Here is a 25100-nt window from a genome sequence, read left to right as displayed (position 1 = left end):
TAACCCAGTGAAACCCCGTCTCTACTAAAAAGTACAAAAAACTAGCCGGGCGAGGTGGTGGGCGCCTGTAGTCCCAGCTACTCGGGAGGCTGAGGCAGGAGAATGGTGGGAACCCGGGAGGCGGAGCTTGCAGTGAGCTGAGATTGGGCCACTGCACTCCAGCCTGGGCGACAGAGCGAGACTCTGTCTCAAAAAAAAAAAAAAAAAAAGAAACTGTCTTCTTTCATCCCTGCTTGTTCCATCTTAAACTGAAGGCCTTAGTCTAGAGAGGTGGAAAGTCAGATAAAGAATTAGTTCAAGGAGAGGGTACCTTGTATCATGGGGCATGTAAGTGACTGTTTTTTTCCTAGAATAGAGAAACTGTTGTTAACTGGTAGGAAGTGCTGTTTATTTTGCCCTAAACTGTTTTGAAGCTGCATATCTGATTCTTCACAGCTGCCTAGGTGAACAGGCTTCACAGTTTTTATTACCAGCATGGTCTTGCCTCTTGAACTTCATACTCTACCCAGAGGTCCCACAAGTATTTCAGATTTGACATTCAAAAGAAAATGCCTTATTGTCCTCCCCCTACAATTTAAGAACTTTTCCTTTCTATGTTTACCATCCCAATTAGTGGTATCATCATCTGTTCAGTTGCCTAAAGTAGAAATCTCAGTTACTTTAAATTCTCTCTCTGCTACCCAGTCAGTAGGTCCTTTCAGCCCTACCTTCTAAATATCTCTCAAGTAAATTCTTCCTCTCCAATGCTACAACCACTATTTTATTTCAAGGTATCATAATCTCTCATGTTACAAGAGCCTCCTAACTGTTCTTTTTCCTTCAAACTTTTTCTTATAGCAGCCACTATTCAATTTACTCAGGCACAAGTTGGATTTCAGAAGCATAGGTCTTTACACTGCTGGTAGGAGTATATGTTAGCAGCATCACTTTGAGGGCAGTGTGGTAACAGCTAGTAAAGTCAAAGTTGCCCAAACCTTATGACCCAGTAACTTCACCCCTAGGTACATTTCCTTGAGAAACTTTCTCAAACAAGGATATATAAACAACAACATTGATTGCAGTATTAATCCAAAAGAAATACCAAAAGAAAAAACAAAAGGAAACCAGTTACATTTCTATGAACAGGAAAATGGATTGTGGTATATTTATACAATGGAATGTTGTACAACACTGAAGATGGACTAGAGCTACACAAATCAGAGTAAGTCTCAGAAATATAATATTCATTAAAAAGTAAGTTGCAGAATATAACATGTATATAACATTTAAGAACACAAAGTGATATGTTATTTAGAGACACATTTGTATTTAGTCAAAGGGTAAACCTTTGTATAAGAATGATACGCCGGGAAAAGCAGACCGATAAACAATCAAAAAGGGGTTCATGGAGGGTTTAAAAGGTAGTTGTAATTCTTTCTACAATTAGATGTAGGTATATGAGCATTCAGCATATTCTTTTTTGCACCTTTTCGTACATCTGAAATATTGCATTAGGAAACCACCAGATTTTAAGTTTTGCTTGATTCCCCATCACTGATAGGGATAGGATAATATCCAGACCTTTTTGCATGACATTTGATCCCAACCTACCTTTCTAGCCTTATTTGTCGTCACTCTCCCATCTGTCCTAAGATCTGTCCCAATTAGACTTGGCCATATAGAGTCTCAAATTTCATACCTCTGCACATACTTTTACCTAGAATGTCTTCCCTTTTCAGTTTTCACCTAGCAAAATTCTGTTTATGCTTCAAAATCTAGCCCAGATGTAACCTTTCTTGAAAGCTTCCTGGATTCTTTGAGACAGAATGATTCACACCTGCATTGCCAAAGGGTTTTGTGCATTTCTCTCTTGCAGCATTTATCACATTGTGGTATGGTTGTTTACATGTCTGTCCATCACTAAATGGTGAGCTCCTAAGGACAGAGACCATGACTTTTTTACTTCTGTAATTCTTGCCCCAGCACAATCCAATATGTTATGCTAAGTGTTGAGTGAATAGATGGTTAGCAGAATGAATGATTTAATCTTCCAAGGCCTTTACATTGCCATCATTGTCTTCCAGAGTCATCACCTGACCTGAGGCCCTAAGCTAGAGAAATGGATATTGAGATGCCTAAGAAGTCATATAGGACTTTGCCTCTGATTATGTTTCCCAAATGTGTCTGTGGAGTCCCATTATAAAAGTCTGCTTCAGATCTTAATAGACAATAGGAAATATAGTCTTAATAGCTCCTGGATTAACCTAGTATAGCCAGGAAGTATGCTTTGAAATTGTTAGAGTTCCCTTTCTCAGTGATGAACTGAGTTGTTTTTTCTTTTCTTTTCTTTTCTTTTTTTTTTTTTTCTTTTGTGAGATGGAGTCTCTCCTGTGCCCAGGCTGGAGTGCAGTGGCGCGATCTCAGCTCACTGCAACCTCTGCCTCCCGGGTTCAAGTAATTCTCCTGCCTCAGCCTCCCAAGTAGCTGGGACTACAGGTGCGCCACCACACCCAACTAATTTTTGTATTTTTAGTAGAGACAGGGTTTCACCATGTTGACCAGGCTGGTCTTGATCTCCTGACCTCGTGATCTGCCTGCCTCGGCCTCCCAGACTGCTGGGATTACAGGCATGAGCCACTGTGCCCGGCCAGCTGAGTTTTTTTTTTTAATCCCAACACTGTAGAATTTACTGACTTCCAGTTCCCTCCATAGTAACAGGAAGACGGCCGAAAGGTTTTAATTATCCAAAATGGGGCTTTGAGAGAACTAAAGCCACTTTGAAGTGAATTATTGATAGCATTATGCATTGTTTTTCTTTCTTTTTTTAAGTAACAAGTCAAAGCAATTAGTGCTATTTTTATCTTTGCAGATTCACTGAATTATAAGGGATTTTAAGGCTGCCTTAAAAAAACCTCCTCACTGGCTGAGTGGTGTGGTGCTGTCATTTATATAAGCTAGAAGCCCTGCTGAGGGAATCTGTATGTTCTGGGGCTGTTTCACGTGCCACTGGTGTACGTGTTTGGATGCCTTACTCCTCTTGGCAGTAAGGTGTTTGCTCAGGCTCTTCGTGGCATTAAAGGTTCTCTTTTGTGTTTCTCACTGAGGACCTTCCCAAATGTATGTTATTAATCTTATAAGCCAAAAGAGAACCAAGGACACTCTTATAACAGGCAGCTGCAAAGCCAAACCATTTAGTGTCTTCAGTATGGTTTGGTGGAGATCAGAGACTGGAGGCTTCAGTGTGGCTTTAAGTGGAGCAGCTGCATCACCAGCTGGAGACTGACAGCCGCAGAGGGGTGGGCACAGCACAGCTGAGACCCATCTACTCCCATGGGAGCCTGAAAGGCCTGCCTCGAACTTAGAAAACTGCTTTGTGTTTACATTTAGTTTAGGGGAGAGGAGGTACAGAACCTGCCCTAGTCTGTCTCCATGAGCATCTTTGAGTCAGTACTGAGCAAACAGGTGTAAATAGGACCCCAACAGGCAGAGGTCTTGTGGCTTTCACAAAAGTTGGCCTGTTTCCCCTTAGATGGAAAATATTTAAAATGAGACACTGGGAAAGGAAGCTATAACTTTTCTCTTTAGTTTACTAGAAAAATTTGACTGTTTGTTGAATGCATGAACCTAATTTTTAACTAGTTAGGTTTCTTTTGTTTGATTTAGTAAAAGTTCGGTATCAGTCTCCTTCCCTGTAAGAAAATGCCTGCACATTCTCACCTTTCCTTGCCTAATTATAAACTAATTCATATTTCGAGACTTTGCTCAAGCACCCTGTCCTTCAGAATGCCCTTTCTAAGCCCACAGGTTGGGCTAAGCACCCTTCCTCTGTGCTTCCATAATACCTTTTATCTACTCTTTGTCTGCCTTAGCCTTTACCACATCATAATGAAGTTATCTGTCTGTGGTGTGTGTCTTTTCCATCTATGAACTCCTTGATCTCTGGGATCTATTTTATTCACATCCTTCATTGCCTAGCATAGTGCCTGAGCATGATAGGTATTCATACATTTGTCAAACAAACTGAATTATCAAGAATCACTGGCAGTGCTGGCAAACCTTTAGCTTCAGATACTGTAGAACTTCCTTCTAAGGACAGAGTATTCCTTGACTATATGAGAAAGCAGTCAATTTGCAGAGTAAGGATGGAGAAAATATAGAAGAAGTTCTCTTTCTAAAACAGTGCTTATAGCATAAACAAAGTTATTTAATTACTTTAAAACTAAATTTCTTCTTCTGGTAGCATCACCTTTCAGAAGCAAGAAAACTTACTGCTCTTTCAGGTATATTGGAGAGATGGCAGCTAATAACCTCTTTGTGAGCATAAAACAATTATATCAGCCTCCTGTGGAGACAATCTGCCAGAGCCAACCGCCTCACCCTCCGCATGGGCTTCATTTTCTTACTCTGGAATCTCATCGACTCTCCCCTAAAGACCTTCATCTTGTTGCACTATTATGATGAATGTTTGGAGCTGGCTCTCACCCCCTGCTTTACTAGCTGTTACTGGAGGTGCTGTCAAAGAATCAGACCCCAAATTTATCCTCCCATTAAGTCCTCTCCTGGGCAGCGCTGCTTGGTTCTGAGTAGCAGTCATCTAGTTTCCCCTCCTTTTCCCACCTCCCACTGCCTTTGAATGTAAGGAAACTGCAGGCCCTGTTGCAGACAAAGAGCTGTGGTAGAAAGTACGGTTGCTAATCACTTTCTACCACAGCTCTTTGCTTGCTCTTGTTCTAGACCTGAAGAGAAGTGTGCACGTATGAGTGCCTGTGCGTGCATCTGCTGTGAGACCTCCAACATCAGTTTCTGTCACAAGCCCAGCCCAGAAGTGCCACAAGTGACATTTTTTCAGTTGGTTGGTCATATCTGTCTCCCAGCAATGTCTTTAGGATTTCTTCTCCATAGTGAGTTAGAGATGTATTGGTTTCTGGACACAGGGACCTTACCTACTTCTGCCTATTCATATATCTATTCCTCTGAATAATAGACATATGGCCTTTGGCTTTTTAAACTAGTCATACGATTTTTTGAATTTGTCTCACAGCTACTCTTACAGCCTTCCCCTTGTGAGAGTTTCTGATGAATAAAAGCTTTCTGGGTCCCTGATGTAGTTGGTTGGCATTTGGTCAATTTGGGGCTTTCATTTTGACTCTCAAAATTATTTGCAGAAAGAAATAGGGCCAAAAGGTGATTCAGGTGCCATTTGTAAATCTTAGGATAGTTGATAAGTATTCATTTATTCTAGCAAGCAGTGGATTTTGTTAAATAATAGATACTGATTAGGTCTCAACAAATCTGACCCTGTTAGCTTTGGTGCTAACTCATTAATAAGCTGATGTTGAGGCTGCCATTAACATTAGAAAAGCGATGTTCCCTAGTAATACTTCTTTCCCTGAGGAGAAACTATTTTGCGATGAAGTTTTAACTTCTTCCCTTTTCAGAGAGAGAAACTATCAACTTCACTTAGGCAGAATGGTTCAATACTTTGGGCAGCTTGTTTACTCTTTATTTACTTCTTGATTTACCAAACTATCCCATTCTCTTTACCTCACTGACAACTGCTCTCCAGACCCCCTGCTTTCTCCCATCCTCTCTACCTCTCAAGCCTCCCTTCTGTAGCCAACCCTACCACCTGCCACAGTATCCACACCCAGGCTTCTTATAGGAAGCCATCTCTGTGAGGGTCTCTCTGAAAGCAGTGTAAGTCACTGCCGGAGCAGGTGAAAGCAGCCTGCTTTTTCAGAGCTGACAAGAAGGGCGAAGCTCTCTGTCACAGTGGGTGGGTGAGCAGCTAGGGCCAAGTAATGCTGCATCTCAGTGGTAGCACCTGCAGGCTCAGAGCTGACAGTGCACTGTAATAAGGTTCATCTTTGTTCACTTAACTGATGTGGGCTTTATGGTAAATGTTCGTTTGCTTAATTACTTTGGCAGACTTGCTGATTGCCTTTCCTGAGGAGTTCTAAAAGGTCCCCCTGGGATGGAGTATAAGCCTGTTTCCGTGTCTTTTAATTTCATTCTTTTCCTGGAGTACTTGAAAACCAGTATGTGACCCATATGGCCCACTCTCTCATCTCTCCTGTATGTGAACATCAGGACCACTGCTATCTAGTATGGAATCCATATGGCCCACACTGGACCACTGAGAAATCTTGACAGGTTTCTTCCTCCTTTGTGCACATGAGATCCTCCTCCACCACCACTGAGGTATATGTATGGCTCATCTAGTCTAGTTTATGATTCATATGGCTCTTTTTCTCTTACTGAAATGGGATCCACAGAATATTTCCCTCCTTCCTCAGTCTAGCATGTGATCCACTAAAATAATTTCCCTTTATTTTTAGAGACAGGGTCTTGCTCTGTCGCCCAGGCTGGAGTGCAGTGGCATGATCACAGCTCACTGTAACCTCAAACTCCTGGGTTCAAGCAATTCTCATGCCTTATCCTTGCGAGTGGCTAGGGCTATAGGTGTGCACATTATGCTGGCTAATTTTTAAAAAAATTTTGTAGCTATGGGGGTCTCATTATGTTGCCCAGGCTGCTCTTGAACTCCTGGCCTCAAGCAATTCTCCCACCTGGGCCTCCCAATGTATTGGGATTACAGGCATGAGCCACTGTGACCAGCCAATTCGCCTTTATTTTTGAAGTGACAGGAAAAGAAGACTAGTCAATTGCTCATTTTCTTGCTCTCCCATGCTTAAAATTTAAGTGTCTTATAATAAGTTGATAAATTGGGCTAATGGGAATGAGGTGTAATTAAAATATTTCAAGTTTTTGTCTCATGCCAGTTTTTAAAAAGTTCTTAATTCATATTCAAGGGATTGGAATGTTCACCATTAATCAAAATTAGATCAATTTTTGGGGTTTTGAACTTATCTCCACTGCTTCAGAATTCCTCTTAGGTATGTATTAGGATTTTCTTATGTCCTGAAAAGGGACAGAAAATATAATACACATTTTCTCATAGGCTATTTTGTCCCTTTAGATTCATTTGGCATTTCTGAGTGTGTAGAGGAGCGTTACTTCTGGAAATAGGAAATCCAGGGCCAAACCAATTCCAAAGGTTTTCATTCTGTAGCCCCAGGAACTCTGCCAGTAACTTCGGACCTGCCGCTAGAGAACAGAGTAAGGTAGTCGGAAGCACAGAGTAATGGATCTGAGCAACGATAGGATAATCTTGTAGGTGTTTTATGTTTAGGAAAGTTTTGGAGCCTCTTTTCATTTATTGAAAGATTTAATAAAAAGTAGACATAATTATAAGGGGAATGGATTAAGTGATGCCTTTTATGGAAATGTAGGTGGTCCATTTGACTTTTGTGGTTCTTTCAACACTTGTGGTTCATTCTTCTCCATTTACACTCATTGTAACTGTGACAACAGTGAAAAATGTCAGGTTGATGTCTAAAGCAGGAAGAAATTCCTTTTGTCTCTTATGGCAGTGCTAGAGTAGATAATTTAGCCAAAGTGTAAAGCCCATGACATCTTACTTGGCTTAAATCTATGGTTTGGGGCCATAGTAACTAGACATTAACTCTTAAGCAAAATAGCTATAACCAGTTGCTTAATTTCCAACAGGTGATGAGGTGGAAACCTACATCGGGCAAAGTCATGCATCAAGGTAGAAAACCCATGCTGCGCAGTCATGCACACAGCTCCAGAAAATGACAAATGCCCCTGAGGCTGTGTGCCTGTACATTTCATGCACATTAAACTTCTCCTCTTTCCCTCCAGTTTAATGAATTGTGAACCTTCATCTGCCTAATGCAGAGGCTAGATGAAAATATAGTCAGCAGTGAATACGTTACCTGGTATGACATGTGTTTCTCACCCAGAAATCAAGAGGAATGCTGACTCAAATCATTCGCAGGTTAAAATATGAAGGTTGCTAAGGTGTAGTCAATAATACACATTCTCTGTTCCACTCCCTTCAACCAATAAATTTACATTATCAAATTCTCTTGGCCAGGCGCGGTGGCTCAAGCCTGTAATCCCAGCACTTTGGGAGGCCGAGGTGGGCGGATCACGAGGTCAGGAGATCGAGACCATCCTGGCTAACATGGTGAAAACCCGTCTCTACTAAAAATACAAGAAAATTAGCCGGGCGTGGTGGCGGGCGCCTGTAGTCCCAGCTACTCGGGAGGCTGAGGCAGGAGAATGGCGTGAACCCAGGGGGTGGAGCTTGCAGTGAGCCGAGATCGCGCCACTGCACTCCAGCCTGGGACACAGAGCAAGACTCCGTCTCAAAAAAAAAAAAAAAATTCTCTTTAGTAATTACTTAGGCCAGCTTATATAATTGGATCATTGGGTAAAGTAAGCAACTAGATGCACTGGTCAGTAGTTCATCCTTCCTGGTGGTTGTCAAAATGCCTTTTATACTAGGGTTCCATTTTTGTGTCTTTGGTCCTGAAAAGAATGGCTACAGGGACAGTATTATAATTTATGGAGGGAAATAATGGTCCTGAAAGGGTTAAGGCCTAAAACTTAGGGGGTAAGTTAGAAGGATAATCCTAACAGGTCAGTTGCTGATGTTTTGATTAGATAGTTTCAAAGTGAAAAAGTTAGAAGGTATTCTTACTTGAGATTTTATTTTGTTTAATGTTAATCAGCAGAGTCTCTGAGGCTTGTAATGCATTTGTTAACAGGCATCAAGGGAAATTGCTTTTTTTGTTGTTGTTGAATTGGATGGGCTGAAGATTCATTGACTCTATGAAGAAGGAAGCTTAGTACTGCATGAAATAGGAGTCTGTGAGGCAATTCTGAAGGTGAAAGAAATATTAGTTTAATATTAAATAAGTCAGCCTCAGATGAACCATTTTAACTACTGCCACATACACTCAATCATACCTTTACCCCTTCTCAGAAGTTTGTATTTTACCTGTATGCCTAAAGGTTTCCCAGGTAAAAGCAATTACGAATATGATGGTTTTCTTGTCTTTAGTCCCAGATACCTGAGAACATACTCTGTAGTATATTGCATAGTAGTATATCACTGGACTGGTCTAGGAAAAGGGAAACTGCTTTGGGGGGGAAAAAATCTTTAGGGCTAGATGGTATGCAGGAAAACAGAGAGGAAAGTTTTGGAAATGAAATTCAACCAAATAAACTACTACTCAGAGAGGTTGATCTCTTGTCCAAAGTCACACAGTTAATAAGCGGAGGAATCCAGATTTTTTTCAGATCTCCTTTCTCTAAAGCCTTGCTGTTTTCTGTATGAACCATGTTGTTCAGGGAAGCAATGGTATTTTAACTGGGCCTTCAAGGAAGAAGATGACTTAGGCTTTTTAGTGGTGATAACATTCTATGTGAAGAAATCCAGGTAAACAAAAGCAAGACATCCAGGTGTAAATGTTTAGTAAGCATTTGAAAATACAGGGCTACAGGTCTTAATGAGGTTGGAGCTTAAGATCCAAATTTTTTACTAAGCTTGAGAAATTCACCCACAATCAGACTCTTTAATGTAAATCTGGTAGTCTTATAGGAGTAGTTTTAGGGTGAAATCTTTAAGAATCTTCATATACATATATATATATATGTATGTATTGAGTATACCAGTGATGTTCCTCCTTCCTTGGAATGAGAGCTACAAAAACAACTTTTGCTTGTTTTTCTCTGTTCTACCTGAAAGATGTACATAGCAGCTTTTAGAGATAGCCTGCTTCCTTCAGATATCTTAGTAATGAAACAATCACCATGTTCTGAGCTTCTGAATGAAACTATTTATTTATTGTTTCTTTTTTTTTTTTTTTTTTGAGACGGAGTCTCGCTCTGCTGCCCAGGCTGGAGTGCAGTGGCCGGATCTCAGCTCACTGCAAGCTCCGCCTCCCGGGTTCACGCCATTCTCCTGCCTCAGCCTCCGGAGTAGCTGGGACTACAGGCGCCCGCCACCGCGCCCGGCTAATTTTTTTTTTTTTTTTGTATTTTTTAGTAGAGACGGGGTTTCACCATGTTAGCCAGGATGGTCTCGATCTCCTGACCTCGTGATCCGCCCATCTCGGCCTCCCAAATTGCTGGGATTACAGGCTTGAGCCACCGCGCCCGGCCTATTTATTGTTTCATAAAAGACTTGTAGATGCTTCTGTCCATGGGAGGTTGCATTTTGGAGGATTTGCTTTAGATTTGTATTGGATATGAGGAGGAATCCATATTTTCTTTTTCTTTTTTCTTTTTTTCTTAAGACTGGGTCTTGCTCTGTCACCCAGGCTGGGGAGCACAGTGGTGTGATCATGATTCCCTGCAGCCTTGACATCCCTGGCTCAAATAATCCTCCAACCTCAGCCTCCTCAGTAGCTGGGACTACAACAAGCACATGTCACCATGCCCAGCTAATTTAAAAAAAAAATTATTTTTGTACTCCTGAGCTAAGCACTTCTCCCACTTTAGCCTCCCAAAGTGCTGGAATTATAGGGGAGAGCCACCGTGCCTGGCCCACATTTTCTCTTAAGCTATATTGCCTACATTGTTAAAGGAACATTTCCATGCTTATCTTTAATGCAAGTTCGGCATTAACTATGTGTCTCAGTTAACAACCACCCGGCACTTGGGAAAACAGAGCTGCTTTGCAGAGTCATGAGTCAGAAAGAATAAATTTAAAATGGACCAAGAAATCCCCAGCCAGTTTACTGTTCATCCTTACTGTTCCGTCTGTCCACTTCATTTTGCTTCAGCCTGTATAAGTGACCCCTATCTTCTGCAGTCAGAAGTTGAAAATTGCATTGGAGGGTGGCCCAGATTCCTGCTCTTAAAGGTGCACTGGGCACAGTGCCGTCCCTCACTGTGGCTGGCTTTAGCAATTTCTCTTTACTATGATGTTGTCTATTTATTTTTCCTTCCCCTTTGGGACTTTCTAATTCAGTGGCTTTAGAGGCCCAGTACCAGAGTAAAGCATACTCCCCCATGCCTCACCTCATCCTCCCCACCCTCAAACAAACACACAAACAAAACCTAGGCTTACTTTTAGAAGGTATTGGATTACTTAAATAAGGAATGCCAGAAAGCTTTCCTCTAGCCTCTTGATATGACTTAAGAGGAAGAAAAGCTTTATTGTCATCAGTGTCAACTTTTGCTCCTTCTTTGGGAGGACAGTTGTTCATATCTGAGCCACCTTTTTTCCTGGGATGAGGATAAAACATTTTAATTTTTATTTTCATACTTGGGAGGATAGCTAGTGATTCTGGATCTCCAGAAGCAAAAGCTACTTACAGTGAAACTGGACAAAATATTGGTGAGCAAAATAAATTTAGTACCTGCTCTCTTGGAGCTTTTAGTTCAAGTTTCGGAAAAGCTTGAGGTTTGGTTAGAAATTATATTCTCTTTCCCCACTAAGTTCTGTCTGTGGGTAGAACTCCTTTCCCCTTCCTTGGGCCTTATTACTACCTATATTTCTTTAAATCCTCTTCCCTATTCTATTTCCCTGAATAATGTGGTCAGCTCCAACTATTGCTGGAAAAGAAAAGGGTAAAGGAAAAGGATGTTGAGAATAAGAGAAACTTTCTTCTCATCTACTAACTGTGCCACCCCCCTCAACATCCTATTCCAACAGCCAAAAGCTGACATCCTTTGCTACGTGCAGAACTTTTGATTTAAGTGTATCATACATATTACCATGAGTTGGACTCTTCTCACCTCCAGGTAGGGTTGTTTCTTCCTGAGCATGTGCCCTTCAGCACTAGTCTCAAATGCCATCTCTGCCACCTTTTGTGGTATTGTACCACAGAGCTCTCTCTCTCCAGAAGCTCCTGAAATCCCAGCTTCTGTAATTTATAGAATAGTTCATGACCCAGTGAGCTCCTTTTCCTACTGCCATCAGCGTTGCTAACGTATGCAAGCTTTAGAAAAGTTTTCTTAGTGAGCGAATCACCACATGAATTCTGTGTGGAACTGGTTGGAGAAAGCAGCTTGCTCAAAAACTGCTGGGGCCAAGGAAGCCATGATAATTTATATATGATACAGTTCATCCATTTAAAGTATACAGTTCATGTTTTCTGGTATAATCATAGGGTTGTGCAATCATCATCACAATCTAACTTTAGAATATTGTGTTCCCCCTGAAAGAAACCCTATACCCAATAGCAGTCACTCCCTATTCTTCCCTAACCCTCCTTGTAGCCCTAAGTAACCATGAATCTACTTTCTGTTTCTACAAATTTGCCTATTCTGGACCTTTCCTATAAATTGAAGTAGCTGTACCATTTTACAATCCCACCAGCAATGTACGAGAGTTCTTCTCCACATCCTTGCCAACATTTGTTATTGTTTTTTTGTTTGTTTTGAGACAGGGTCTGCACTCTCACCTAGGCTGGAGTGCAGTGGCTCCATCTTAGCTCACTGCAGCCTCGGCCTCCTAGGCTCAAGCGGTCTGCCCACTTTGGCCACCCAAGTAGCTGGGACTACAGGCGTGTGCCACCACACCTGGCTAATTTTTTTTTTGTAATTTTGTAGAGACGGGGGTCTCCCCATGTTGCCCAGGCTTGTTTCGAACTCCTGGGATTGCAGGCATGAGCCACTGTGCCCAGCCTTGCTATTCTGTTTTTACCATTATCCTAATGAGTGTGAAGTGGTATCTCATTGTGGTTTTGATTTGCATTTCCCTAATAACTAATGATACTGAGTATCTTTTCTTCTGTATTCAAATAATTTGTTCTTTAAAAAAATTGTATTATTTGTGTGTAATTCATTGTTGAATATAAGAGTTCTTTATATATTCTGGATACAAGTTTCTTATCAGACAAAATTTGCAAATATTTTCTCTTATTCTGTGGATTGTCCTTTCACTTTCTTGATGGCATTGTTTGCAGCACAAAGTTTAAAGTTCAGATTGATCCACTTTTTCTTTTGTCATTTGTGCTTTTGGTGTTTTATCTAAGAAATCACTGCCTAACCTCAAGTCATGAAGATTCACTTGTAAGAATTTTATAGCTTTTAAGGGCTGGGCGTGGTGGCTCATGCCTGTAATCCCAGCACTTTGGGAGGCCGAGGCGGGCGGATCACGAGGTCAGGAGATTGAGACCATCCTGGCTAACACAGTGAAACCCTGTCTCTACTGAAAATACAAAAAAACTAGTTGGGTGTGGTTGCGGGTGCCTGTAGTCCCAGCTACTGGGGAGGCTGAGGCAGGAGGATGGTGTAAACCCAGGAGATGGAGCTTGCAGTGAGCTGAGGTTGCGCCACTGCACTCCAGCCTGGGGGACAGAGTGAGACTCCATCTCAATAAATAAATAAATAAATAAATAAATAAATAAATAAAAATACAAAAAATTAGCCGGGTGTGGTGGCGGGCACCTGTAGTCCCAGCTCCTGGGAATGGTGTGAACCCAGGAGGCAGAGTTTGCAGTGAGCTGAGATTCCACCACTGCACTCCAGCCTGGGCAACAGAGAGAGACTCCGTCTCAAAAAATAAAGAAAAAAGAATTTTGTAGTTTTTAGACCTTACGTTTAGATCTGTGATCCATTTCTAGTTCTTTTGTGTATTGTATAAGGAAGGGATCTAACTTCATTCTTTTGCATGTGGATAACTACTTGTCCCAGTACCATTTGTTGAAAAGATTATTTTTTTCCCTATTTAATTGCCTTGCCACCTTTGTCGAAGGGAAACCTTAATCTTTTCATAATGGCTATGTTTTCTCATTCATTGTCCACTCAAACCTTCCTGTATTTTCTCACAGTTCTGGAGGCTAGAAGTCCCAGATCCTTGATCTGGGACCCTAGCAGGGTCAGTTTGTGGTGAGAGCTGTCTTCCTGGCTTATGAGATGGCAGCCTTCTCACTGTGTCCTCACATGACAGATAGGAAGAGAGCTCTCTGGAGTCTTTTTTTTTTTTTTTTTTTTCAGACGGAGTTTCACTCTTTTGCCCAGGCTGGAGTGAAGTGGCATGATTCTAGTTCACTGCAACCTCCGGCCCCTGGGTTCAAGCGATTCTCCTGCCTCAGCCCCCCAAGCAGCTGGGATTACAGGCACCTGTCACCACACCTGGCTAATTTTGTATTTTTAGTGGAGACGGGGTTTCGCCATGTTGGCCAGGCTGGTCTCAAACTCCTGACCTCAGGTGATCCATCCACCTCAGCCTTCCAAAGTGCTAGGATTACAGGTGTGAGCCACTGTGCCCGGCCTGGTGTCTATTTTTATAAGGACACCAATCCTATTGGATCAGGGGTCCCAGCCTTATTACCTCAGTTAACCTTAATTAACTTCCATAAAGGCCCTATCTCCAAATACAATCGCATTGAGGGTTAGGGCTTCAATGTCTGAATTTGGAGGGGACACAGACATTCAGTGTATAACAGTCTACTGTGACTCTTCTCCCTAGTCTCTTCTTTCCTTAGCCTCATTTTCTTCCTCACTCACACTAGACAGAGGTGAGGAAGTTGTGTCCCGTTTGCAGTATTCACCTTCACTTTTTGTAGGGTGGGGGTTTAGATGGAATGGATGGAGAGGAAATTGAACTCATGTTTTGCTCATTCATCTTTGGGTAGAAAAAAATGCCATTTCTTCTTTCCTGGAAGACTTTCATTTTAGGCATCAGCACCGGCCGTTGCTACCTGTTAGGTTTTGACCAGTAAAAATGAGAGAGAAGTACTGTTAGAATCTCCCAGAAACTCCCTTCCCAAAGGTTCAGAAAAGATGGTAGTAAATCCTTTTGGAGGTGCTACCAGTGAGAAGGAAAGCCTAAAGAAAATGGGGAGATTCCTCCTTCATCTATAAATCTGGTGCCTCATCTTTCTCCCACTAAGAGCTAGTCAAGCATGAGTCCTCATCTAACGCCTTGGCCAGGCGGGATGGTGTGGAATCACAACCCAGGTGAGCCTGGTAGTCATCAGACTTCCTGGGGAAGAAGCAGCTATGTAATTCAGTTACTGAAAAGGTGTGTCACTCAGCTTGGTCTGGCTTAGCCTGGTTCCAGTGTTCTGCCATTTCTGTGCCATGTCAGGACATTTTTCCATTTCAATAGTGCAAAGTACTAAGAACTTTAATGGGAAGCCCCCAAGCCCTGTCTGGAATTCCTTTTTTAAGAGCCTAGAGAGAGAAGAGCCAGTGCTAGACTATTTTTCTTACTGCTTAGGCTGAATACCCTCCACCTGGCATATCTCCAGGACATTAGGTTAGCACTCAGATTTTGCAGATAACAATCCCAAACAAACAAACAAACAAACAAACAAAACGTAAGGCCGACACATATACTGCCTTTGTGGGTACTGAGTTAGAGACTGCTAAATGAATGTAGACTGTTCCACCTTCCTCAGGTTTCTAAATAGTTTTTCAGCCTGCCTGGTGGGAGACCTTAATCACCTGCTTAGATCTGAAGTTCTGAGATGAGATTGTCACAGGGCAGGTTGGAAGATGATTTTATCTTCATTCCAAATATGTATTCCCAGAGTGGTAAATCTATCATACCCTCAGGATAAGTTTGCCCAAACAATATCAGCATGTGTGTCCTGCAGTATGAAGAACTGGTCACCCATAGAGCCAGCTGACACCTGATAAGTATAATGGTGAGAAGGGAAGGAAATAAGTGTACATTCTGAAGGTAATGCCTTCTGGGTTTTCCTTTCTCTCCCTCACTCCCTCCCTTCCTGCCTCCCAGCCCCTCTCGCCCTTCTTTCCTCTTTCCTTTTCTCCTTCCCTCTCTTCTTCCTGTCTCTTTTCTTTCCTTTCTTATGTCCTTGCTTTGTTTCCTGGTGAAAGAACTGTTCAAGTAGAAAGGAAAGAGAATTACATCCCCAGCAATTCCATTCCCAGGGATTATTTCATTGTTCCAACCTCACTAGCTCCCCTGGTTGCCCCGGTGGCCACGAACATTCCACCCAGACAGAAGCTAGGGTACTTGGATCTCTGTATTCTCCAAACCTAGGCAAGAATAAATAATAATAATAATAATAATAATAATAAACAAGACAAGAACAAAACTTCTAGTTCAGTTGAGACAGGAATTTTTCAAAAAAAAAAAAATTTCCTAACAAATGTAAGGAAAGCCTGATTTAAAAAAAAAAAAAACTATAAAAGCATAAAATGTGGATGCATTTACAGAGTGCAAAATCTTTTTCCGAAGATACCTGTGGTCTATGGTAGATTGATTTGACTACTGTAGCTCCTTTCCGTCAATCCTGTTGGTCCAGGACACAACCCTATGACTCAAGACTCCACCCTGAGTGAACTTAAATTGGTGCTGCTGCTATGATCGGTGAGATTATCAGTTCCTCTCTAAACTTGCTTCCCCTACTTTCTCATTGGGTTTAGGGTCCTGGTTTTCCTTTCTGCTTATGGGCTGTGGTCATCTCTGCCAACATCCTTGAGCCTTGCTCTCTGATTGAGAAAAATATTTGACCCCCACTTGGTCACAAAATTCTTTCCTACTTTGGATTTAGACTAAACCTCAGCCTTAACTTCCAGATATTATCTTCAGCTCTCTTGGTAGTTTCTAGAAAAATAAGTTGTTAGAACTCTCCTCTTGCTCCTGACTCATGTCTGTCATATTTGGTTTATTCATTTATTGAGGATTTATTGAGCACAAGCTGTGTACCAGGCATTGGGTTAGATGTTTGGCATTGCTTTTCCAAGTTTTTATTATTTGTACTATAAATGTTATATATTATGTTATATAAATGTTATAAATGTACCCTCTAAGATTTAGCCCTCTTTCAACAAACATTTCTTATATGGCTGCAATAGACTATTCCCAGGTATTGTGATAAGTGCAGAGATTGGTATTATTTTTTTAAGGTTTTGGTTTATACTTTTATTACCAGAATTAGATTAAATGGTTCTATAGTTCTTTACTATCAAGAAGCTATAAAAGAAAATAGTGATTTGTTATGCTAGCTCATACATACACACACACACACACACACACAAACACACATATACACATGTGTACACATTTTATTTTTTATCTTTGAGACAAGGTCTTGTTATGTTGCCCAGTCTGGAGTGTGGTAACACAAACACAGCTCACTACAGCTTCATCCCCCTGGGCTCAAGTGGTCCTCCCACTTCAGCCTTCCAAGTAGCTGAAACTACAGGCACATGCCATCACACCTGGCCCTGGCTTATTGTTTTTTTTATTTTGTAGAGACAGGGTCTCACCATGTTGCCCAGGCTGGTCTCGAACTCCTGGATTCAAGTAATCCTCCCACCTTAGCCTCCCTAAGTGCTGGGATTACAGTTGTGAGCCACTGCACCCAGCCCATGCACCCATTTTGTTGTTGTTGTTGATTTTGGGTGGAGTTTTTTGTGAGAAGACGGGGTTTCACTATGTCACCCAGGCTGGAGTGCAGTGGCACAATCTTGGCTCACTGAAACCTCTGCCTCCCGGGCTTAAGTGATCCTCCCACCTCAGCCTCCCAAGTAGCTGGGACCACAAGTGTGTGCCACCACACCTGGCTAAATTTTTTTGTATTTTTTGTAGAGACAGGGTTTCACCATGTTACCTAGGCTGATCTTGAACTCCTGAGCTCAAGTGATCCGCTCACCTTGGCCTCTCAAAGTGCTGGAATTACATGCGTGAGCCACCACGCCTAGCCCACACCACCCATTTTAATAAACTTTCTGTTTTGGAATAATTTTAGATTTACAGAAAAAGTAAAAAGATAATCCACAGAGTTCCTGGATACCCTCAGCCTAATTTCCCTCATTTTATGTCACCAAGGTACATCTATCAACACTAAGTAACTGGCATTATTATTAACTAAACTCCATGTTTTAATTAGATTTTACTAGTTTTTCCATTAATGTCCTCTTGCTGTTCTAGGGGCCATTCCAGGATATGCATTTGATTGTCATATCTCCCCAGTGATCTGTGACAATTTCTCAACTCTTGTTTTTCATGACTTTTAGAGTCTTAAGAAAGTACCAGCTGAGCACGGTAGCTCATACCTGTAATTCCAATACTTTGGAAAGCCAAGGCAAGTGGATCACCTGAAGGGTCAGGAGTTTGAGAACAGCCTGGCCAATGTGGTGAAACCCCATCTCTATTAAAAATACAAAATTAGCTGGGCATGGTGGTGGGGGCCTGTAATCCCAACTTCTTGGGAAGCTGAGGCAGAAAAATTGCTTGAACCCAGGAGGTGGAGGTTGTAGTGAGCCGAGATCGTGCCATTGCCCTCCAGCCTGGGCAACAACAGCAAAACTCCATCTCAAAAAAAAAAGAAAAGAAAAGAAAGAAAGAAAGAAACTACCAGTCAGGGCCAGGAGCAATGGCTCATGCCTGTCATCCCCGCATTTTCGGAGGCCGAGGAGGGAGGACCGCCTGAGCTCAGGAGTTTGAGACCAGCCCGGGCAATCTAGTGAAACCTCATCTCTATGAAAAATACAAAAATTAGTCAGACATGGCGGCGCATGCCTGTAGTCCCAGCTACTTGGGAAGCTGAAGTGGGAGGATTGCTTGAGCCAAGGAAGTGGAGACTGTAGTGAGCTATGTTTGTGCCACTGCACTCCAGCCTGGATGACAAAGTGAGACCCTGTCTAAAAAAAAAAAAAAAAAGGTACCATTCAGTTATCCTGTAGAATGTCCCCTATCTGATATTTTTCTTGTGATTAGACTGAGATATTAAGCGCCCTTCTCATCAGGTCACACCAAGGGTTACATGATATCTACATGATATCACTGGCAATATACAGCTTCATCATTTTGTTAAGGTAGTGTTTGCCAGGCTTCTTTGCTATAAAGTTACTGTGTTTCCCATTTGCTACTCTAGTCTTTGGCAATCAGTCACTAAATCTAGCGCACCCTCAGGATGAGAAATAAACTTCATTTCCTATAGGGAGAAGTATCTACATATATATTATTTGAAATTGTTCTATAAGAAAGATTTGTTGGCCAGCTGCCGTGGCTTGTGTCTGTAATTCCAGCACTTTGGGAGGCAGAGACCTGTGGATTGCTTGAGCCCAGGCTTAAGCCTGGGCAACATGGCAAAACCCGGTCTCTACTAACAACAAAAATAATTAGCCGGACATGGTGGCACGTGCCTGTAGTCCCACTAGGGAGGCTTAGGTGGGAGGATCGCTTGAGCCTGGGAAGTTAAGGATTCTGTGAGCCATGATCATGCCACTGCATTCCAGACTTGGTGACAGAGTGACACGCTGTCTAAAATTATATATATATATATATATATATAATTTTATATATATATGAGAAAAAACAAGATTTGTCTCTTCTCTATGAATCATTTATATTCGTATGGACTCATGTAAAACCATGATCTAAAACCTGTGTTCTTTTTGCTACACCAGGCAAGAAATGACAAAGACCTATACCAAGGCATTGGTTTCAGGGAAATTTATTTCAGATTTCAGAGATTTTTTAAGAGGTAGATTTGATAAGACTAGGTGATTTTGGATGTGACCAAGTGATGGAGAAGGGAGTGTTTTAAAATGACACTCAGCTTTTGGGTTGAATGGCCAGATATAAAATTTTGGTTTGAAACTACTTACTAACAAATATGAAGATTGCTTCTATTTAGCCTTTGTGTTGTTGGCCCAGCTTTGCCGAGTGCCCTATTCTCCTGAGTCAAAGAAGACAGTTTTTCTTTCTGATTGAAGCACCAGGGCCCTCTAGTGGACAGCCCTCTGGGTTCCCTTTCTCATCTGAAGGACTCAGTATTTTTGTTCGGCTTTGGGTTTTTTCCGTTAGTTCATTTGCAGAGCAGAGATGCTTGATTCTATTTTCTGTCTAATAGTAAGTCCTTCCCATTTCAGAGTTATCAATTCACCCCCATCTGTGACCTCCTCATGTTCAATAAGAGGACAGTTACCCAGTCATAATCCGTCCCATGCTCTAGTACTCTAAACCAGAGGGTACTTGATCGTTATTTTTTAACAGATGTATCCCCCTCTTCCATCTGGCACCATATTAATATGAATTCTTTGTTTCAGAGCCATCATCAACCACTTTAACCCCAAAATTGAGTCCTACGCTGCTGTGAATCACATATCCCAACTGTCAGAGGAGCAGGTAAGCCACTACTTTCCCCAGATGACCTAGTTGGTGGCTAGGATCAAGCAGTTGCCTTCTCTCTGATGGCAGGGGATTTCTGTGACTGAGTTTTTGTGGGGGTGTCCGGGGCCAGGCTACTGAGAGGAATTAGTGTGGGATTGGTTGATAGTACTTTTAATAGAGTGATACTATCTGCCTTTGTGCCATCTGAAGGGTTTGTTAATTATATAGAAGATATGTAGGTGAAAATCTAGTGAATTATTGTTTTAGAGTGAGTGTGATAAGGCATTTCTTTTTTAAAAAATTTAGGCAGAGTCATTTTGATTTTTGAAAATAAGAAATGAGAACTTAGAAATGGGTGAAACTGCTGATTGGAAAAACCCTGAGTTCAGCTTAATTTGAAGCTATTTGGCTCATTAAAACGTGAGCCCTCATTGGGACAGCTTTTCCTTAGTAATTGAGTTCTCTTTGCCTTGAGCAATTATTTCTGAGGAGGTTTTTCTGTAGTATGGACTAAGTTGGAGATGCAGATAGCCTTGTGTCTTTGTTTTCCATAAATCTGGCCTGATTTCCCCTTCTCCCAGAGCGTCTGCACTCAGCTCTGCATTATATAAAAGTACAGATGAGGCATTAGCGTGGCGGATTGAACTTGATGTGTCAAAATGAGACTCTCGAGTCCTTTTTTTAAAAGCACAAAATAAGACATCCTATTCATATGGTTCCCTTTCCTTTTAACCCTACTCCCAAATTAGAGGGGCCAGGGTATAGACTCCAAGCCAGTAGGAAGACCACATGTGCCCTGTTCTCCCTTTTTGCCAGTGCATCTTTGTAACCCTTGTTTGAGCTTCTTGCTGGCACAGCCAGTCAGCCAGCTATGATTTGACCATGTGTTTCAATGTTCGTCAAAGCTATTCAGTTCTCCCAGCGAAGCACCAAGCAAGCCTTTTTCCTAACAGTCAAGCTTCTCAGTATTCCCACCGATGGCTCTTTTCTCAGCCAGATGGATAGGACTCTATTAGTCTGTCAGTTGTTCCCTTTGACATATTTGTTCTCTTTTGTGAGGCCAGCTGTGAGAATCCATCCTCACATTTAAAACTGCTTTTATAAATGGCCTTTATTTCCTTTTTTCGTCTCTGCCTGTGGAGCTATCCTGAGTCCTGTTCTTTGATGCTGTGCTGTCTGTGAGGTGCTTTGTGATGCTACCATTTTCTTGTTGGACTGGTTCACATTAATTTTACTATATCATTTTTATGCAAAATAATTCAACATCTTGAGTTTTATGCAATAAGAGAAGGGGTGACTTCCCTACCACAGTGAACTCTGGTTAGTCTAAAAGCTTTTTTTTTTTTTAAAAAAAAAAAAAAAAAAAAAAAGAGGAAGAGACTTTTGCTCTGTCAGCCACGTGCAGTATTCATCCCCCAGCAGCTTGGGAAGGTCAAGCTGAAATCTTTCTCCAGCAGTAGCTGCCACAGACCAATAATAAAAATCCTTTCTGGCACACAAGGCAGTCTGTGAAAGGATGATTAGCAAGCATGTGTCCTCGGCCTCCTCCAACTTCTTTCAAAGTTAAATGAAATGATGAAAGTGCCTCTCAAAATGAGTGCACAGGCCAGAGATGAAGCGATTTCAGTGGAGAGGGATTTCATAGGAGAATGGGGAAGGGATAGCAAAATTGATTTACTTGGTCAATATATAATTGTATACCAGCTGGGTACAATGGCTCACACCTGTAATCCCAGCACTTTGGGAGGCTGAGGTGGGCAGATTGCTTGAGCCCAGGAATTCAAGACCACCCTGTACCACTTGGTGAAGCTGTCTCTACAAAAACAAAAAAAGAGAGAGAGAGAGAGAGAGAAATTAGCCAGATGTGGTGGTGCGCACCTGTAGTCCTAGCGACTTGGGAGGTTGAGGTGGGAGCTGAGGTGAACCCAGGGAGGTTGAGGCTGCGGTAAGCTGTGATCATACCACTGCACTCCAGCCTGGGTGACAGTGAGACCCTGTCTCAAAATAATAGTAATGATAATAATTATCTTTTGTTGTTGTTATTGTTGTTGAGACGGAGTCTCGCTCTGTCGCCCAGACTGGAGTGCAGTGGCGCGATCTCGGCTCACTGCAAGCTCCACCTCCCAGGTTCACGCCATTCTCCTGCCTCAGCCTTCCAAGTAGCTGAGACTACAGGCGCCCACCACCACGCCTGGCTAATTTTTGTATTTTATTATTATTATTTTTTTTGAGACAGAGTCTCGCTCTGCCGCTGGGGCTGGAGTGCAGTGGCCGGATCTCAGCTCACTGCAAGCTCCGCCTCCCGGGTTTATGCCATTCTCCTGCCTCAGCCTCCCGAGTAGCTGGGACTACAGGCACCCGCCACCTCGCCTGGCTAGTTTTTTGTATTTTTAGTAGAGACGGGGTTTCACTGTGTTAGCCAGGATGGTCTCGATCTCCTGACCTCGTGATCCGCCCATCTCAGCCTCCCAAAGTGCTGGGATTACAGGCTTGAGCCACCGCGCCCGGCAATTTTTGTATTTTTAGTAGAGACAGGATTTCACTGTGTTAGCCAGGATGGTCTTGATCTTCTGACCTTGTGATCCACCTACCTCGGCCTCCCAAAGTGCTGGGATTACAGGCGTGAGCCACCATGCCCGGCCAATTATCAGTATTATTATATACCTTCTATAAGTTGTGGTGCTAAGGTAAGTGGGGATCAGTGGTGAATAATCTTATTCATTGCTCTCATTGAGTCTTTGTGTACTCATTACCTCTTTTAACAGTCCTTTTCACTTGGTGGTTTGGAGGAGGGTGATACTATTCTGGGACCTTCTTGAGAGCCACCCTCAAAATAGTTGTTGCTTCTCTTCCCTAACTGACTTTGAAGGGTGCTAAATGACAGCATTACAGTACACTTGGTTTATTCTCAGCACTATCAGATTAGATGTATTTGACTGCCTCGTTAATCTCCAGCATGTGTTGGAGCACTTCTCTCCCTTCGCTTATGAGCATTAATGTGAATGTCACTTAATGTTAACAGTATTCATGGCCTCTCAAAGAGCTAGTTTTATAGATTGCAGTAGGGCCCTGCAGTTGTTGACAGCAGACTGAGTAGAGAAAAAAGTCAAGAACTTAATCCTCAATAGATTCTAAAGTACTCCTAAAATAAAACCTAAAGACCATGGATAGGTGTTAAATGAAATTTATAGCATTCAGTAAGTTAGCAGAGAAGAAAGGGCTCTTTGCTATGTCTGCCTGCCCAGACTGCCATTTTCTTCTGGCAAAGAGATTTGTGAATTCTTGAATTCTGACAACCCCTAGACACATTCTAGCCTCTGTATGAGGCATTTCAAGGTGATACTTGTCAATTCATTATTGCATATTAAACAGAGCCCAGCCTTTCACATTGGGGTTTCTTTTCAGATATCCAGAAGGTAATGACATTTTTCTGTTAATTGTCATTGGCTTCATCATTCATGATAAACTTTTTAATCAGTTAATACCCTCAGTGTGACTGAAGGATCATTCTTTTTTGTTTGTTTTTGAGATGGAGTCGTGCCCTTGTCACCCAGGCTGGAGTGCAGTGGCGCGATCTCAGCTCACTGCAACCTCTGCCTCTCGGGTTCAAGCAATTCTCCTGCGTCAGCCTCCATGGTAGCTGGGATTACAGGTGCCCACCACCACGCTTAGCTAATTTCTTGTATTTTTTAGTGAAGATGGAGTTTCACCATGTTGGCCAGGCTGGTCTCGAACTCCTGACCTCAGGTGATCCACCTGCCTCGGGCTCCCAAAGTGCTGGGATTATAGGCGTGAGCCACTGTGCCCGGCCCATTTTAACCCTTTTTAAGTGTACAGTTCAGTGGCATTAAATACATTAACATTGTTGTGCAGCTATCTCTGCTGTCCTCTCCAGGGCTTTTTCATCATTCCATACTGAAGCTCTATATCCATTAAACAGTTACTCCCCATTTCCCCTACCCTGAGCCCCTGATAACCACTGTTCTACTCTGTCTCTATGAATTTGACTATTCTAGGTACTTTAATGGAATCATACAGTGTTTGGACTTTTGTGACTAGCTTATTTCACTTAGCATCATGTATTCAAGATTCATCCATATTCTACCATGTGCCACAATTTTGTTCCTTTTTAAGGCTGAATAATATTCCATTGCATGTATATACATTTTGTTTATTCATCCATTGGTGGACATTTGGGTTGTCTCCACCTTTCAGCTATTATGAATAATGTTGCTTTTGAACACTGGCATACAACTATGTGTTGGAGTCCCTGCTTTCAATTCTTTTGTATATATACTCAGAAGTGGAATTGCTGGATCACAGGATAATTCTATGTTTAACATTTTGAGGAACTGCCAGAATGTTTCTCAGATTGGCTGTACCATTTTACATCCAATTTCTCCACATCCTTGCCAACACTTGTGTTCTCTCTCTCTTTTTTTTTTTTAATAGCCAGCCTAATGGGTATGACGTGGTATCTCATTGTAGTTTCATTTTGCATTTACCTAATGATATATTGAGCATCTCTTCATGTACATATTAGCCATTTGTATATCATCTTTGGAGAAATGTCTTTTTAAGTCCTTTGCACATTTTTTAATTGGGGAATTTTTTTGTTGTTGTTAACTGTTAGGAATTCTTTATATATTCTGGATGTTAATTCCTCTTTAGATATCTGATCTCCAAATACTCTATTCCATTCTGTGGTTTGTCTTTTTACTCTATTGTTAGTGTCCTTTACACATAAGACTTTTAAAACTTTGGTGAAGTCCATTTTGTCTGTTTGTTGTTGCTGTTGTTGCCTGTGCTTTTGGTGTCAAATCCAAGAAATCCAAGAAGTCCAAGAAGTTATTGCCATATCTAATGTTATGAAGCTTTTCCCCTATGTTTTCTTCTAAGAGTTTAGTTTTAGCTCTTATGTTTAGATATGTAATCCATTTTGAGTTAATTTTTATATATGGCATTAGGTAAGGGCATTTTGACCTCTTTTTGTATTTAACTTATCTTTATGAATAAAGATTATGGAGAAGATACAACTTGCTTTTCTAAGAGCTATGAAATTACTCATAGTTTATTCCCTACTGGATTCGGCTTGTTTCTAGGACACCTTTCAAAATTGTCCTTCAGGCCCCTTGTCCCCTGCTTAACTGAGATTTAGTTCCTTTCTCTCTCCAGTGTGGCTTTTTAGTAAGCATGCATT

The 25100-nt window shown here is 41.7% G+C and overlaps 1 protein-coding gene, 1 long non-coding RNA gene and 1 other non-coding gene across 11 annotated transcripts in view; 2 read left to right on the top strand and 1 right to left on the bottom strand.

Moving 5' to 3' along the window:
- Positions 1–25100, top strand: part of ARMH3 (armadillo like helical domain containing 3) — a 234021-nt gene that overhangs the window by 166334 nt on the left and 42587 nt on the right. For 8 of the 9 annotated variants that reach the window (XM_077947332.1, XM_077947327.1, XM_077947325.1 and 5 more), the window contains one exon: positions 19837–19915. In XM_077947332.1, coding sequence (XP_077803458.1) covers positions 19837–19915 — 79 coding nt within the window. Of the gene's footprint in view, positions 1–19783; positions 19916–25100 lie in introns of all 9 variants that reach the window. The other variant, XR_013398298.1, reaches the window with a different exon arrangement.
- On the bottom strand, positions 170–15915 carry LOC144331297 (uncharacterized). Its single transcript, XR_013398335.1, has 2 exons — positions 13939–15915; positions 170–1816 (listed from the first exon to the last, which is right to left on the bottom strand). It is a non-coding gene; the product is annotated as an uncharacterized LOC144331297 (long non-coding RNA).
- MIR7201 (microRNA mir-7201) lies at positions 4642–4700 on the top strand. Its single transcript, NR_128390.1, has one exon. It is a non-coding gene; the product is annotated as a microRNA mir-7201 (primary transcript).

This window comes from Macaca mulatta, chromosome 9 (assembly GCF_049350105.2).
Source record: "Macaca mulatta isolate MMU2019108-1 chromosome 9, T2T-MMU8v2.0, whole genome shotgun sequence".
Lineage (NCBI taxonomy): Eukaryota > Metazoa > Chordata > Mammalia > Primates > Cercopithecidae > Macaca > Macaca mulatta.
The sequence above is the reverse complement of the archived record's forward strand: the minus strand, read 5'-3'. Positions and strand labels throughout refer to the sequence as shown.